Below are 17,344 nucleotides of genomic sequence, written 5' to 3'. Positions count from 1 at the left end.
AGGAAGGACAACTTCAAAGGGGGGGGGCAGCATATGTTGAGAAATGGGAGGTAAGGAAGTAAAGAAGAGGATAGCCAGTCCTTTCAAAAAGCTTGAAGTGGATGGGAGGGGGTGATTCAATTCAACAATTATAAGATGAGTGATTGTGTGTGTGTGTTGTGTATTTTAGATTGAGGAAATTTGAATATTTTTATATCCTAAGGGTGGAGGATGGAAGAAGTCCAAAGACCACGAAGAGGGGATGGTTTAGAATAGGATTAACAGCAAGAGAGACAGAAGGGAAAGACATTGAAGACACAAAGTAGTTAATACAATGAAAAAAATGGAGCAGTGGAAAATGTCAAGTCCACATTTATCCACTTCTAGTGAGCTTAGGTCTGGTGTGGAGGGAGTGAGAAGGGGAGGGAAAGGTTGATGCACACTCTGCATCCCAGAAAGCCTCTGACAGCCAAAGTCCACACAGATTCTTTCAGTCTAAAAGGACCACTTGGGACATCTCATAGTAAAGCAGGAAGTTCTTCCAAACCTTTACCTTAATAGGGAGGGAGAAGGCGGCCTGGAAAAGACGGATGTCAAAGTGTAGTCCTGGGAACGTAAACACTGGATCACAAAGGCCTGAACAACTGCCGAAATCAAGGACAAATACTATGGTACACAAACCTGGTAACTTGCATTTTAGAGACAGAATTAAGCGAGCCAAAACAATTTTAAGCCCCTCCCCAAGCCCTGTCAATCATCTCCTCTCCATTTCTTGATTGGTTAATTCAATGCAAACGCTCTGGATTAAACGTGTTTATTTTAACCTTGATTGGCATGAGAAAGAATCCATTTGTGCCCGGTGATTGGCTGACCTCTCTAGGCTCCGGCCAATCCTGAAAGGGGCGGGCTGGTTAAGCGTCAGGTTTCCCCAAACAGCTTTCTTTGGAAGTACTGGTCAGCCCAGTGACTGGCCCTTCTCTCCTTTCCGGCCCTAATACAGTAGCCGATGGAGCTTTCTTACCAGACCCTCAAATTAACGCACCAGGCACGGGAAGCGGTAAGGAAAGCATATACAAAAAAAGAATTCTACCAGGAACTCCTCTCCCCTGTTGCTTCAGGCCGATTCGCGTGTCTCCGGTTGCTATGGTGACAGAGTCCCGGGCCGAGTGGCGCAAGCGCAGTGAGGGACTATAGGCCCCACTGGGCAACTCCCGGAGCTGGGTTTGAGGTTGTGATGGGGATAGAATGGGTCTGGGACAGAGGCGGGTCTGGGAGTGACTACGAGCTCGATGAAAGGGGCCGCAGTTTGTGACTGAGGAAGCAGTTTGGTATTTATTAAACTGGCTGTCTTAATGGGTGAGCGGGTTTGGAGGAGTGGTCAAAGTGAAGACTGATGAAAAGCAGGACAGCTCTGACCTGGAAGTTGGGACACTGGGTTCTGGTCCTGATTGGCCACTTACCGAGGCCGAGGGACCTTAGGTATTTAGTTCCTCCCCTCCTGCTTGAGTCACCTCATTTGAAAGTAAAGTAATTGGACTATAATCCTTTTCACACGGAGATTACAAGAACTACCATACGTAAGGTGGTTTTTGTTGTATCATGTGCTAAATGGCCAGCAGTACTTTTCACAACAACCCACATGAATTTAGAACATACTCAATGCCAGGCCCTGAGGAAATAAAACAATGCTTTGCGGAGGAGAAAAAATTTTTAAAAATCAAGTTAAAGAAATATTGATGGGGGCGCCTGGGTGGCTCAGTCCGTTGAGCATCTGACTTTGGCTCAAGTCATGATCTCACGGCTGGTGGGTTCGAACCCCGCATCCCGCTCTGTGGTGACAGCTCAGAGCCTGGAGCCTGCCTCAGATTCTGTGCCTCCCTCTCTCTCTGCCCCTCCCCTGCTTGTGCTCGGTCTCTCTGTCTCTCAAAAATAAATAAACAAACATTAAACATAAATAAATAAAGCCCACTGCCCTAAATTGTCTCATATATTTTCATGATTTTCAATGCCATCTATATGCCCACAACTCCCCACCACCCAAACTGACTCTAGACTGGATTATTTTGCTGGGCCTGAAGCCCACATAGTGTCCTAGAAGATGGAAATACAGAGAAGACAATGAATCAACAGATTACTTGACAAATCTTGTGTCATGTGTCTGCATCTTAATTTGCCCAATATCTAACTTTTTGCCTTCTCTTCTAAAACTTGTACCTTTCCCAGCCTTCCTCCATCTGGGAATGTGAAACCACCCTCCACCCAATTGCTCAAATCAGAATTCTAGGAGTCATCCTTAGCTCCTTCCTCTAGCCCCTCTCTTCTGTCCTCTACATAAGGAAGACAGCAGCAAACCTTTTGCTCCACTTCTACAATAGGTCTTTTTTTAAAAAAANCACAGGTGCCCTCCTCCATGCCCACCCCCCCTCCCCCCCCCCCCCCCCCCCCCATCTCTTACCTGAACCACTGCAGTAGCCTCCTAACTATTCTTCCTCTTGGTTTTTGCCTTCCACTAGTCCATTCTTCATCCAGTGATCTTCCTAAAATTGTGTCGCTTGCTGGCTGGGGTCCTTTTATTGGCTTTTCATTACCCTTAGGATAAAACCCCTGAACTTTGACATAACTCACAGTGTACTGCAATGATGTGGCCCAACTTCCACATCCAGCCTCTTCCTCACTACTTTCCATTTTGCCTCCCACAGCTCCTTTGATCTGTGGCACATTCTCTTTGATCTGACATGACTCTGAACTCCATATACTCTGTACCATACAAGTTAGTATTTAATTGTGATTAATGTGTTCCTATCGATTTCCTGCATGTAACAAAGCCTCTCCAGCAGAATTCATATAACTTGAAGGCAAATCCAGTTTTATTTTTTGTTTTATCCCTAGGTGGTGCTGAGAGACATATTTAGGTATGCCTATGGGTGTCTTGATTTAGCAGGGGGTGTAAGTGCAAGGAGTTGTGCTGATTAGTTGTATCTGCAGAAGGAATAAAATGGACGTGGGTGCAGTGATCTGGTGAATTGGATATAAAAAGGATCGTGTGTCCACAAGGAATTTTGATCATTTACATCATCTGCTATATTAGGATTTCCAGAACACATCCTTTTTATTTGGCTGATTTTTATTGTTTCAAATATATATATGTGTATATATGTAAGTATATATGTGTGTATACATATATGTGTACAGATGTATGTGTACATACATATGTATGTATATATATTGCTCTGAGGTCTTCAATTTCTCCAAGAAGAAATCCTCTACACCTTCCTACAGGAATAAGGGCAAAATAATCATGATTGTCACCATTGTTGGAGTTAAACAGGGAAAGGCAGCAGTGTGGGAGGTGGAGGTTTCTCCTCACTGTTCAGTGCACGGATTATACTTAATTACTCCCTCCTCAATTACATAATCGGGTACTGGGGCAGCTGGGTGGCTCAGTCGGCTAAGTGTCCAACTCTTCTTGATCTCAGCTCAGGCCTTGATCTCAGGGTTGTGAATTCAAGCCCTGCTTTGGACTCTGTGCTGAACATGAAGCCTACTTTTTAAAAATGTGTAATTGAGTATTTAATTACTCATTTCCTTTCCAAAGTTTATTCGGCTGTGTTTCTTCTCAGGGTAAATGTCCAGTCTTCCAGGGTAGGGGAGGGATTGTCACCTGATTGGTGTGGGGGAGAGAATCTCTTACACTGTGTTCAGCCTGCTCCTCGTTACTTCTGTCCTTTGAGGGGCCTGGTGACTCTAGAAGTACCCAGTGCCCTCAGTTCCTGTAATTGTCAAGGGCTCTGTCATACTTATGTGCTTCTTTGTTGACTACTTTCTCTACAGGTGTTGATTTTTTTTTTTTAAATTTTGGTTGTCTTTGCTTTTGTCTATTTTTGTTCTCTCTCTCTTTAAAATGTTTATTCATTTATTTTGGGGGGAGAAAGGCAGCAAGAGAGAGAGGAGAGGGAGAATCCCAAGGAGGCTCCATGTTGTCATTGCAGAGCCCAACGTGGGACTTGATCTAATGAACCTGAGCCAAAGTTGAGTTGGACGCTCAATTGACTGAGTCACCCAGGTGCCCCTTTTTGCTCTATTAAGTCAGCAGACATTTATCTATTTGCTTTCCATATGGCAATTTTATTGTCATAACTGCTTGTTGTCACTCTTCTAGGGTCTTTGTCCTTTTTTTTTCACTCATTTCTGCTCTAAACTTTATTCCCTCTTTCTACTGGCTTTTTTGGACTTTGTTTTTCTAGATCCTTTATATGTAAGGCAATGTTGTTTATTTGAGATTTAAAATTTTTTCTTGCTTCTTGATGTAGGCCTGTATTGTAATGAACTTTGCTCTTAGATCAGCTTTTGCTACATCTTGAAGATTTTGACCATTGTGTCTTCATTTTCATTTGTCTCCGTGTCTTCTTTTATTTCTTTTTTGATTTCTTGGTTGACCCATTGTTTAGTAGCATGTTGTTTAGCCTCCATGTATTTGTATTCTTTGCAGGTTTTTTCCTGTGATTGATATCTAGTTCCATAGCATTGCAGTTGGAAAAGATGCATGATATGATTTCAGTCTTTTTGAATTGATTGAGATTTGTGGCCTGTCATGTGATACAACCTGGAGAATGTTCCATGTGCACTTGAAAAGAATGTGTATTCCACTGTTTTGGGATGCAACGTTCTGTATTTAATCAGGTCCAACTGGTCTAATGTGTGCTTCAGAGCCATTGTTTTCTTGTTGATTTTCTGTCTGGATGATCAATCCATCGATGTAAGGGGGTATTAAAGTCCTCTATTATTACTGTATCACTGTCAATTTCTTCCTTTATGTCTGTTAATAGTTGCTTTATGTATCTGGGTGCTCCCATGGTGGGTGGAGTCTTTGTTCTAGATAGGTCACAATGTTGTTATTCTTTTATCATAGTTTTAATGTGGTTTGGGGAGGGATCAGAGATAAATGGTCTCTAGAGCATTTTTTATATTACAGATATTTATTGAGGGCCTACTGAGTACAAAGAATCACACTAGCTGCTTTTGCAGGGTTCAGAGAAGTGAATATATAAAATCAACTAATATATGATTCATATCTGAAAGATACCTTAGCTGTGTCTGAGTGGCGCCACTGGTTAAGTGTCCGACTCTTGATCTCTGCTTATGCCATGATTTCACAGTTTGTGAGTTTCAGCTCCACATCAGGCTCTGCGCTAATGGTGGAGCCTGCTGGGGATTCTGTCTCTCCTTCTCTCTGCCCTTCCCACGCTTGTGCATGTGCTCTCTCGGTCTCTCGCTTTCTCTCAAAATAAATAATAAAAATAAACTTTAAAACATTTTAAAAAGAAATAAAAGATAATTTTATTTTTTGTGTGGGTTTCAAGTTAGGCGTTTGTCATACATATACTTATGTATTCAAACGTGGTTTTAAATATGGTTATTTCTTTGGAAATAGTAGGGGCTGATGGCTGGGCATAAGAGAGTTAGACATTTTTGAATGCGTATCTTGGTTTTTACTTAACACTGAGGTAAAGATGCCTTTAGTTATCAACTCCTACAGTAAACACTTAGTGCCCAACACGTATCAAACATGGTACTGGTGTTCTGAGATATCCATAAATGGGAGCATTGGCACTGTTGATTACCCTGAGAACATGACTCTTCTCTTGGGTTTCATGATACTACCTAAGTCTCCTGGTGAGACTCTTTCTTGGCTTCCTTGATGAACTTCCTTGATGAAAGAGATCTTCTCTTTCTCTGCCCCTTAAATTCTTGTTCTTTAGGATCTGAACTTGCATTTCTTGGTCAGCCTGCTTCTCAAACTTGATAAAATCCCCATCCTTGATGCAGTGAGTGGACATCATCATACCACCTTTTTCCCTGGAAATTATAATTGAATTCTTCCTTGTTGATGCCTTCCTCCCACCCCAGGAGACCACAAGCTTCTTAAGGGCAAGGACTCAAGCAAGTTTCTTTCCTGACAAGTTCACTGATCATGCTTTTTCAGCGCTTCTCAGTCCTTGATGTGGACGCTAAACACTGAGATGTTTTGAAAATTTAGCTTCTGATCCAGAAGTTCTGGGGTGGGGGGTGTATCATGAGCTCTCGTGTAATACTCTTGCTGCTGGTGATCTTTAGGTAGCAAAGATCTGGGAATGGAGAATTTGCTCCTATTCCATTTTAAATGTAGTGTTTAATTAAAATAAGACTTTTTCCAATCTGTATGCCCCTGCTGCTTTCTTCTTTGCAACTTGAATTTAAAATCCTCTAAAATGTGCTAAGGGCAAGGAAGCTCTGAGGACAAATTGCTTCAGTGTTTTTAATTTGACCACACAGTTCAAAACAAATAAACAGTAATTGGTATCAATGCACAAGAATGCTTTTTGGAAAGCGATAATTGATCCACACATTCATGTGTGACACAAAATAATCCTGAAGCAAAGTTAATTTTATTTATTCTCATGTGTCATTATATGCACTCTTCAAAAGTTGTGACTTTGCTTCTGTGAGCCTTTTATATTAAAAATATCTATTATAAGTGTTAGCTAATTAATGAGGTGGTTGACTAGGTTTTTAAATGAGTGTTGTTAAATGCCTCAGTTTTTAATAATTGCATGGGCCCCTAAAAAAAAGGAAGAGTAATTGAAAATTTAATTACATCAATGTTTTTCTTCAAAGAACTGAGGCGTATTAAACTTTAAATGTTCAAACATTTAAGCATCTATTGAAATACCAATAGCTATAAACAATGTGCAGTTCTAAATACTAATTAAACAAACTCTAAATCACCATAAGGCTAAGCTGAATTTTAAGTAACTTTTATGTTGTAAGTGCTCTTCCCTGCTCTTACATAAGGAAGATTAACCGCTTCCCTGCTGACCACTGCTGCAGCCTTGAGGGGATCCTACAAAGTGTGCAGGCTGCCAGGGACCACATTCTTCCTACACTTGGACCAAGAAAGGGAGACTAATCAGACAGCCTGCAACACTTTGCTAATGTCACCTGGCTACTCTTGGACATGTGTTGTTGTGTTTTATTTCTTTATTTAACCACTAAAAGAGAATACGAGAGCACACAAATATGAATGTGTAGATGTGATGTCTTGGGTGAAAAACACCCTTCCTTTTGGAGAAAATAACATTCATTAGGGGTTTTTAAAAAAATTTTTTTTGATGTTTTAGTTATTTCTGAGAGAGAGAGAGGCAGTGTGAGCAGGGGAGGGTCAGAGAGAGGGAGACACAGAATCTGAAGTTTCCAGCTGTCAGCACAGAGCCCGACACGGGGCTCAAACCCACAAACTGTGAGATCATGACCTGAGGGACGCTTAACCAACTGAGCCACCCAGGAGCCCCAGGTTTTATTCTTAAATGTAAAAAGTATATTTCTCACCACCCGGATAAATCTTGTAGGCATTGAAACAATTGATACAGCCTTCTGCTTTCCACTGGGACAGCCTTCCTGCTGTGAAGAACTAGAACACTGGCCTGCAGTTTATTTGTATTATAGAGGAATAATCTTTTCAGACAGTGGACAATGTGCTGATGAGTGAAGGCCTTCTACTTGGAAGCAGTAACTGGGTTCTGGCCCATATGGGGGTATCTAAGCACAGCAGAGATGAGACAGAGAGGAGTTTGGGAGGAAAAGAGACCAGAGAGGAGGGTCTATGCAAACAAATTGCTCCATATCTGAGTTTGGGGCTGAATACTAAGCTGTGCATCCACTGAGTGAAAATGTACAAAGCTGGGGGAAAACCAATTCCCAGGGAACAATAAGCTGCACACCTATTGGTACTCACAGAACCTCCTTATAGCATTGAAAGACATCCTACTGTCAAGGAGCCTGAGTGGAGAAATGTTGCAGACCAGTAGAGCACTTAGTTGAGATTCCAGGATTCTGTGCTAAACCAGCTCTAGAGTAGGGCTACTTTATTATCTCTTTCCTAACAAAGCTTAAACACAAGGTTGATAGGATCAGGTTACCTGCAAATAATTTTATGGCAAAATAAAACTCAACACACTTAAAAGAAGACAATAAAATCCAGATAGTCACAAAGACTGACATCCAGTAAAAAAAACTACTGGTGGTCCTAAGTAGTTATGACCTGTTTCTTAACAGGAAAATATAACAAAACCAGGGCAAGCATCAGTCAACAGAAATAGGTTTAGAAATAGAGAAGACAGCGTTAGGAGACAAGGACTTTAAAAATAGCCATTATAAATTTGTTTAAGCACCTAAGGAAAACATGAAGAGGAAAAAGCCGGAAGATACAAAAAGAATAAAACACAACTTACAGAGTTGAAAAAGACAGTATTTTAATCTAAAATATTCACTGGAGACTATCTAAACCACAGGACATAGAAAAAGTCTGAAGAAAAAAATGGTCAAAGCCTCAGTGACCTAAAGGACAATATCAAGTAGTTTAACATATATACAGTTCATATCCCAGAGTGGAGATGAAGAAAAGGAAACAATATGGTGAACTCATGGCCAAAATTTCCCCATAAATGCCAGAAACTAAAAAACTTGCAAGCAGGATCCACATTTGTTGTCTGTGACAAAGCCATCTGCTATGTCATGAGCTGCCCTCCGGAGACACCCATGTGGCAAAGAACTGACAGAAGCTTCCAGCCACCAGCCAACAAGAAACCAAAGCCCAGAGTCCTACAACTCATATGGAACTGAATTCTGCCAATAGCCATAGGGGCAGAAGGAACACATTTGGGTGACAGAAATATTCTAAGTCTGGACTGGAGTTTTGATTACATATGTGCACACATTCATGGGACTGTACACTTGAGATGGATACATTCTACTATATGTAAAGGATACCTTAGTGAAGTTGCTTTCAAAAATGGTATAAAAATGCAGGGGTGCCAAGTGGTTCGGTCATTTGAGTGTCCAACTCGTGACTTCAGCTCGCGTCATAATTCCAGAGTCGTGAGACAGAGCCCCACATCGGTCTCTGCACTAAGTGTAGAGCCTGTTGAGAATCTTTCTCTCTCTCTCTCTCTACCCCCTGCCCGCCCCCCCCCCCCAAATAAGAAAAAATGGGGCACCTGGGTGGCTCAGTCAGTTAAGCAGACAACTTTCAGCTCAGGTCATGATCTTGCAGTCTGTGGGTTAGAGCCCCGCTCTGTGCTGGCACCTCAGAGCCTGGAGCCTGCTTCTAATTCTGTGTCTCCCTCTCTCTCTGCCCCTCCCCTGCTTGCTCTCTGTCTCTTTCTCTCAAAAACAATAAACATTAATTTTTTTTTTTAATTAAAGGGGCACCTGGGTGCCTTGGTTGATTAAGCAGCCAACTTTGGCCCAGGTCATGATCTCAAGTTTGTGAGTTTGAGCCCTGCATCAGTCTCTGTGCTGGGAGCCTGGAGCCTGCTTCAGATTTTGTTTCTCCCTGTCTCTCTGCTCCTTCCTCACTTTTGCTCTGTCTCACTCTGTCTCTCAAAACTGAATAAATGTTTTTAAAAAATTAGGGGCACCTTGGTGGCTCAATCGGTTGAGCATCCAGCTTCAGCTCAGGTCATGATCTCAAGGTTCATGGGTTCGAGCCCCACATCAGACTCTGTGCTGACAGCCTGAAGCCTGCTACAGATTCTGTCTCCCCCTCTCTCGCCCCTCCCCTGCTCATTCTCTGTCTCTGTCTCTCTCTCAAAAATAAATGAAAATTTAAAAAAATTTAAAATGGTATAAAAATTCAAACAGTATTTAAAAGAAAGGTATATAATGAAAAGTAAATGCCTTCTTCCCTACTCTCTACCCTCCTGCCCACTTCTGGTTTCTCACTTTGTAAGAAACTATCATCTATAGTTTCTTATAGATCTAATTAGAAGCATATTTATGTGTCACGACTGCATAAATACTTATATCTTTTTCTTTTCACAGAAGAGATTGTTTTCTTCATTCTGTATTTCTCCCTTACCTTATTTTTTTTTTTTTTTACAAATAGTTTATTGTCAAGTTGGTTTCCATATAACATCCAGTGCTCATCCCAAGTGCCCCCCTCCGTGCCCATCCCCCCCNACAAAACTAACAGGCAACCAACGGAATGGGAAAAGATAGTTGCAAATGACATATTAGATAAAGGGTTAATATCCAAAATCTATAAGGATCCCCCTTACCTTATTACCTATCTTGGAAGTTTTTCCACAAATATTTATGGAGAACCTGAATGAGATACCTTAAGTTCTGGGGATACAGTGGTGAAAACAAGACACTTCCTCTACCTTCATGGTGATTATATTTTAGCAGGGAAGGCAGCTAACAGGTACTTAGGACCCCCAGGAGAGGAACTGCTGAAACATAGAATAGCCATACATCCAACTTTCATAGGTAATGCCACACAGTTTCCCACAGTGGTTATATCTGTTTATATTGCCCTTTCAGTGCCTGAGAATTCCCATTGCTCCACATCCCTATCAATATTTGGTATTACCAATTATTTATCCTTTATTTCATGTCTCCTTGATTACAAATTAGGTCAAGTACCTTTTGTTTATTAGCTATTTGGATATCTCATTTTGCAAGGCACCTACTTCTCTTGTCAATTTTTCTATTGGGGTTACTTTATCTTTTTAATCAATTCTTTTGGGGAATCCACTATATATTTGTATATTCCTTTAAGTCTTGATATTTGCAACATACTAAAATGTTCTCTTTTATGGACAAAAATTCATATTTTAATACAAGTCACTTCATTTATTAAGTGTATTTATTTTAAGAAAAAGAGAGTGCTAGCAGGTTAGGGGAAAAAAGAAAGGGAGAGAGAGAGAGAGAGAGAGAGGGAGAATTCCAAGCATGCTCTACCCTGTTAGTGCAAAGCCCAGCACAGGGCTGGAACTCGTGAACTGTGGGATCATGTCCTGAGCCAAAACCAAGAGCAGTCGCCTAACTGACTGAACCACCCAGGCGTCCCATAAAAATCACTTTATTAATCTTTCCTTCTACAGTTAATGTGGGTTTTTGTACTTTTAGAAAATCTTTTCCCTATTCTAAAATCATGAAAATATTCTTTTATATTATCTACTAAAAATCATATTGTGCTCACATTTAGATCTGCAATCCATGTGAAACTGATTTGTGTGTGCATGCACACACACACTCACATACACACACACACACACATCTGTGTGTAAGGAGTGAGGTAGGACATGGAATTTTTCCAAAAGCATTTACCAAAAAGATGTCCTTTCTGACACTGATCTTTGTCCAGGTATATGCAGAATTGTTTCTGGGCCCTCAAGCCTGTTCCCCTGGTCTAGCTGTCTATTTCCTATGCTAATACCACGCTGTCTTAATAGCTGTAGTTGCATAATCTCCATATCTATTAAAGCAAAGACTTCTACTGGTATTTTATTAAATGGTTACTATTATTGTCAAGACATATTTATATATTTTAGAATCAACTTGTCAAAATCCACAAAGATTGCTGGATTTTGATTGGGATGGAACTGAATGTGAAGATAAACTTAGGAGAATTGACAATTTAAAAATAATGAAACTTCTGGTCAATGCCTATCTTTTTTATGACTATATTCTTAATTTTTTTCAGTAGCAATTTAGGGTTTTCTGCATATTTTGTCTATCTTTTGTTAGATACACTTTTAGTTTCTTGATACTATTGAAAATGGTCACTGGAAGTGGTTTCTTATTTCTTTAAACCTCATTTTATGTTTATTATTGGTATGTGGAGACATAATTGATTTTTGTATATTGATTTTATTTGAGCAACATTGCTAAACTAAACTAATTCATTCATTCTAAGATTTGTTTGTGGATTCTCTTGACTTCTCTGTCTACACAATCATATTATTCACAAACAAAGACAGAATTAGTTCTTTTCACATTCTTCTGCCATTTGGTTTTCTTGCCTAATCTTCCTGGTTAAGACCTCTGATATAATGTTGACTAGAAGTGGGGCTAGGAGGCATTATTGTACCTAGGGGGAGATACTAGCAATCCAGGAACATTTTAATCCAATTTCCAGGACTGAGATTTTTCTGGGCCACAAAGACAATGGGAAACTGAGCTCGGGCAGCTTAACTTCTTCTTTGTCCTTAGTCCTTAGTGCTAGGACTGACCCTCCTTCATACGTTTTGCCTGGGTCCCCTATCATGCTGTGTCCTGGATTCCAACTTTTGTATCTATAGCCCCTTGAGGTTGTCAAACATACTACTCCGCATCTTAGCATCTTAGAGGCAGGCAAATATACTTGGGAAAAAGTGGCTTCAAATGCCTTGGCCATGTCTGTGCATTAATGAATACATCTATACACACAGGTATATCTGTAGGGTAAAATCCTGTAGGTGAAGTTGCTATGTCCAAAGGTTTTTATATGTGTATATTTGGCAGACGTGCATCTGTAGAATAAAGTTCTTGTGGAATTCAATGAAAACCATCCAAATAAGAGCATTTATTAACCATCCCCATTAATTGAGAGCTTGCTGTAGCAAAGGAGTCAGGTACTGTCACTTGCCTTTATTTGGCAGAGAATCAAAGGCAGGCAAGGAAGTAGGAAAGCTTTACAGTGAAAAAAAAAAGGAAGGCTTTGGGTATTTTCTGATTAGAGGTTGTTGACCTGGGGAAAGCTGGGGGCAGGCTGCCCAGAAGCTACCTTATATACCTGGTTTGGAGAGCATACTTGGCTTTTTCTGCTCGGCCCTGATTCAGAAGCTGGGGGCAAAAATTGTGAGGCTGGCAGTTGTTGACTGAATCCTGAACATTCTGGGCCAAGTGCTACAGAGGCTGTGATTTCGTTTCCTGGATGGCTTGCTGTGGAGGCTGTGGTTTGGTTTTTGGGTTGGTTGCTGCAGACGTTGTGGTTTGGCTGCCTGAGCTCACATGGGTCTGACCATTATCCATTTACATATTCTGTCTCTCATTCTATAAGTGATATTGCTGTACCAAAGAATATATGCTTTCAGCATTTTGCCTGTTAACTCTGATAAATGTTGTACCGATTTATACATCTATTAGTAATGCAGGATAATCGTTCTAACACAGCAGGCTGTCCTTTTGAACTTTACTCATCTAACAGGTGAAATTTTGTATCGCATTATGTTTTTCATTTGCAATTTTATAAGATTGAGCAGCACCTTTTCATAAAATTAAGAGTCATTTGTGTTTTCTTTTCAGTGGACCATCTTTTCCTATGTTTTGCTCATTCTTACGGTAAATTGTGGTCTTTTTTCCCTGCTGATTTGTGAGTGCTTACTATATATAGAAGTTGGCCTTTGAGTATTTAAAAAAATGTAAATATCTTTCCCAGAATGCTGTCTTTGACCTTGTTTTTTTCTAAAAATTTTTATAGCTAAATTTATCAGTCTTTTAAATTAATAGTTTCTGGGTTCGTGTCCAAGAAGGCCTTATTTACTGTGAGATTAAAAAAATAATCCCATGCCAAGTAGTTTTACATATGTATATATGTACGTATGAAGAATCTGAGGATACTAATTAAAACGATGTCTTATTGTTTACAGAGGGGCTAACTTGACAAAACTATAATTGATCTTAAAATCCTCGGTAAAACTAAGGCTTCACACCTTCGGAGTTCTGGAGCATTCTCCAGGTGGGGAGGCAGTGGCTGTGGCACATAGGTCTTCAGGGGCAACGTTTGAAAACTACAGGAGTGAATGTCAGGAAGTTTCCACAAAGCAAGAGATTCTGGTCTCCTTGGGAAGGCCCATCTCCTAACCCCTGCCGCCCTTGTTTTCCCCCACCCCAAATTCCATGTCCAAGGCAAGTCCTCAGTTTATGTCCAGAGAATGTGTTCTTGAAATCTTCCAATGGCTTGGCCATCATCCGGGCACTTTACTTGGCAGGTTTCCTGCCGCCGGCCACCTCCCCGTAGGCACTGCTGGAGCCCGGGCAGTCACAGGCTGGCTTCTCAGAGAGGAGGTTAAGGCTGTCACTCTGGGGGCGCCTGGGTGGCTTAGTCGGTTAAGCATCTGACTTTCGTTTAGGTCATGATCTCGCGGTTCGTGGGTTCGAGCCCCGCGTCGGGCTCTGTGCTGACTGCCAGCTCAGAGCCTGGAGCCTATTTCAGTCTGTGACTCCCTCTCTCTCTCACCCTCCCCTGCTCACGCTGTCTCGCTCCCTCTCCTAGAAATAAATAAAACATTTAAAAAATATATTAAAGCACTCTGTCCCTGTTGCAGAGAGCATGGCTGCTTCCCGCAGGGTGTGGTCCTGCAGACTTCTGTGTGGACCTCTCCCGGCTGCTTGGAACATCGGAAGGGCGCTGGGCCACAGAATTGAAAAGGACCAGCTCTGCTGGTCAGCCCTTGGGCCTATTGGCCTGTGCAGATCCGATATTCATTGTCTGCACTCGCTGCCGCCGCTCTCAGGCCCCCGCAGCTGCACGTACATCTCCCACCACGCCTCATGCTCTTCTGGACTTTCCCACTGGGATCAATGAGTTTTCCATAATTCATCTATTTCTTCAACCAGCACATGACTGTATTTCTCTATGCGATACTGCCAATCCGCATAACATCTCCAAAATGGGTTCAGGAACAGAAAGTGTGACTCCTCCCACTTCAAAGATCCATGTTGTTTTTTCAGTACCCAGAGGCACTGTTGGTACAGGTCACCATTTCGTAGAGCTGGGCACACTTGGGACCAGAGAACACCTGCATCTTTGAATTCATTCTGCGTCCAGTAAATCCAGCTTCTTCCTCTTCCTGCGGTGAAGACAGTGCTTCTTGCTTCGGTGGGAAGGAGGACATCAAAGCAGACAGAAGAGTTCAGTAACTGACCTGCGCCCTGGGTAATGAGAGGTCTGTCATTGGGGAGTGTGTCAATGGGGAACCTCTTTCGACCTGGCCCAGTGGGCTCCTGACGGCTGCACCTTCCCTGACTTGCTTTTGTTCACCTGAGGTAATTTCGGAACGGAGTCCAAATTTCCCCTAGTGCTTTAGAGTCATTCTGAAGTCTTTTTTCTCCGAATGCAGTAGCTGAAGTTTTCATGGTCTTTTATTTTATTTTTTTTCTCCTTGGCCAGTCATAGTAGAAGTATGACTCAAAAGACATGGTGGGTGGCTGCAACTCGTCATCCAGATCTGCCTCCTCGACTTCATGGAGGGAGCCCACTGGCTTGCCATCCAAATTAAAAGTTTTTATTTTCCCTCCCTGAATCCTTGGTTGTTAGAAGCTTCTCTTTGGCCTTGGGCAACAGGCCTCCTGCCCATTTTCCTAGTCTAAGCTGTCTAGACTTTGCTTGTTTTTGTCTCATTTGGTTTTCTCCGAGCCTTGTGCTTTTGCGTTTTAAGGCGGAGTAGTCTGAAGCAACCACCGACAGAGTGAACACTTGCGAAGGCAGTGGCCCTCCTTCCTTCTTTCTTGACAGCCCTACAGAGGACGTTTCTTCTTTGTGTTGTCTTGGGCCTTGGGCTTTTCCTTCTGGAGAAGGCCTGGTGTGATTTCTGGCTGAGCAAAGCAGAGGACTGCTCATGTCCTTTGGCACCCACCGGGACTTTGACTCACAGCCCCTTCCCCTTGGGGCCACCCAGGTGTCATTCTTGGTTGTGCCCCTGTCTATTCTGAGAGGCACCAGAGTGGCCTGGTGAAGGCCACTGCAGCGTGGGCCTCCGACAAGGCATCTGTGCTGGTTCCGGACAACTGCCAAGGACCGCAGACTGTGGATGGAACTGCCTTTAGCCAGAAGATTCCTGCTCTCTGGGCTAAATTGGAGCAACACTGTGGCTCTTCCTTGTGTTCTCTCATGACCTTGGGACACCGGGGGGCAGGGGAGTGCTTTCGAGCTCGGAGGCTTTCCTGTGGTTTTCTGTCTGTGCCCAGGGCCTCCGATTGGCCGCTGGAGGCTTCTGCAGGGTTGTGGGTGGTTTTCCTCGGTTCCGGACTCCTGAGGAGCAGTTCCAGGACGCTTTGGGGAATCTTCTTCTCCAAATCAGGCTCAGTGTTTGATCTACAGGAGCCAGCCTCTTCCCCTGGGCCACGTCCCTGGCAAGGCTGCTAGGGTGCTGGTGTTTGTGCAGGCCACTGACTGTGTCACGGCCCTGGTCTCCCCGAGCACAGCCACTGAGTGGGGGCTGGGTAGAGAGTCCCTTCAACTCCTGCCACAGCTCCTTTCAGTTGGGGCTGGTGGCCGGCTCTGCCTTTGCTCCAGCGGGGCTTGCTTGCTGCTTCTGGCCCCATAAGGGCCTGAGGAGCTGGGCCTGTGGCCTGGGTGCACCCAGCAGCCTAGCTTCTGGTCCTTGGGGTGCGGAAACCCCGCAGTGTGCAGCCCAGCCCCAACCCTGAGCCTGGCCTTAGAAGGACCCGCCCATCTTGTTGGTGTGGGCTGTGGACCTCACCCCAAGGAAATGGACTCCTATAGGTGGTCCCTGGGCCCCTCTGCCCTATGCTCGTCTGGTCCCTAGTGCCCTGCACCCGCTGTTGATGATCGTTTCTAACCTCAGCTTAACCCAGCAAACGAGCAGTACTTCCCCTATTTTATGGATGGGGGTACTGAGGTTCAGGGAGATCAAATTAATTTTCATGTGGTCACATAATGGAAAGAGGTGAAGCTGGAACATGAATCAAAGTAGTTTAGGTCCTGGGTGAGCACACACCTCTGAGTAGGTGGAGGAATTAAGGCCTAGAGAGAGAAAGGGAATTGTTCAAAGTCAAACAGTTTAGCCTCGTAAGACCCGTAATAGTTCCTACATCTGGCTTGTCCCCAGAGTGGTGTAGGACACAGGCATCGAACACATTCTTGAGTGTATGAATAGCCATTTGCTCTGACCACCTGAACATCAGCAGCAAAGCTGGAGTCAGAGGAGCCTAAGCCAGCCCTCCCCTCAGTTATCCTTGAGGGCACTTACCCTTTTCTTAGCAGGACTACATTTTATTTAGTTTTTATTTGTTTTTATTTATTTATTTATTTGAGAGAGAGAGAGAGAGAGAGAGAGAGAGAACTTAAGCAAGGTCCATGCTTAGTGCTGAAGCCTCATGTGAGTCTCCATCCCACAACCCTGGGATCATGACCTGAGCTGAAATCAAGAATCCAACACTTAAGAAACTGAGCCACCCAGGTGCCCCTGCATTTTATTATTACTACTCTCACCACTAAAAATCATCACTTAATACTCATAACTTAAAATGGCAGCACTGATTATAGCTCCTTTGATTAGATTGGATCTAAAATTAGATCCTAGTCAGAACTCCAGGAATGCATCTGGCCAGATCTCTTGCCCAAATCAGGAAAGTTCAGTGGTTGCACTTCCTTTATCTTTTTATATTTAATTTTTTTAATCTCTTGAACAAGTCTATAGGTATATGTTGGAAGGTATTATTCAACTCTTCCTTCACTTCTTTCCAGTTGTCTAAACATTATATATACTAGTTTATTTATATAGTAGTCTAGATTTTCCCTATCATTCTAGGTTTTAAA

General features: G+C 42.7%; 1 protein-coding gene across 1 annotated transcript in view; it reads left to right on the top strand.

The window, feature by feature from the left end:
* Positions 1-952: 952 nt before the first annotated feature.
* The window catches only part of KATNAL2 (katanin catalytic subunit A1 like 2), a 67,632-nt gene continuing 51,240 nt past the window's right edge, over positions 953-17,344 (top strand). Inside the window, exon 1 of the mRNA XM_077777685.1 lies at positions 953-1,036. Within this exon, the coding sequence (XP_077633811.1) occupies positions 986-1,036 (51 nt within the window). The 5' untranslated portion in view covers positions 953-985. The remainder of the gene's footprint in view (positions 1,037-17,344) is intronic.

The sequence above is a fragment of the Crocuta crocuta genome, unplaced genomic scaffold (genome assembly GCF_008692635.1).
Source record: "Crocuta crocuta isolate KB4526 unplaced genomic scaffold, BGI_CrCroc_1.0 scaffold36, whole genome shotgun sequence".
Lineage (NCBI taxonomy): Eukaryota > Metazoa > Chordata > Mammalia > Carnivora > Hyaenidae > Crocuta > Crocuta crocuta.
Note: the sequence above shows the minus strand (reverse complement) of the source record. Positions and strands in the feature narration are given on the sequence as shown.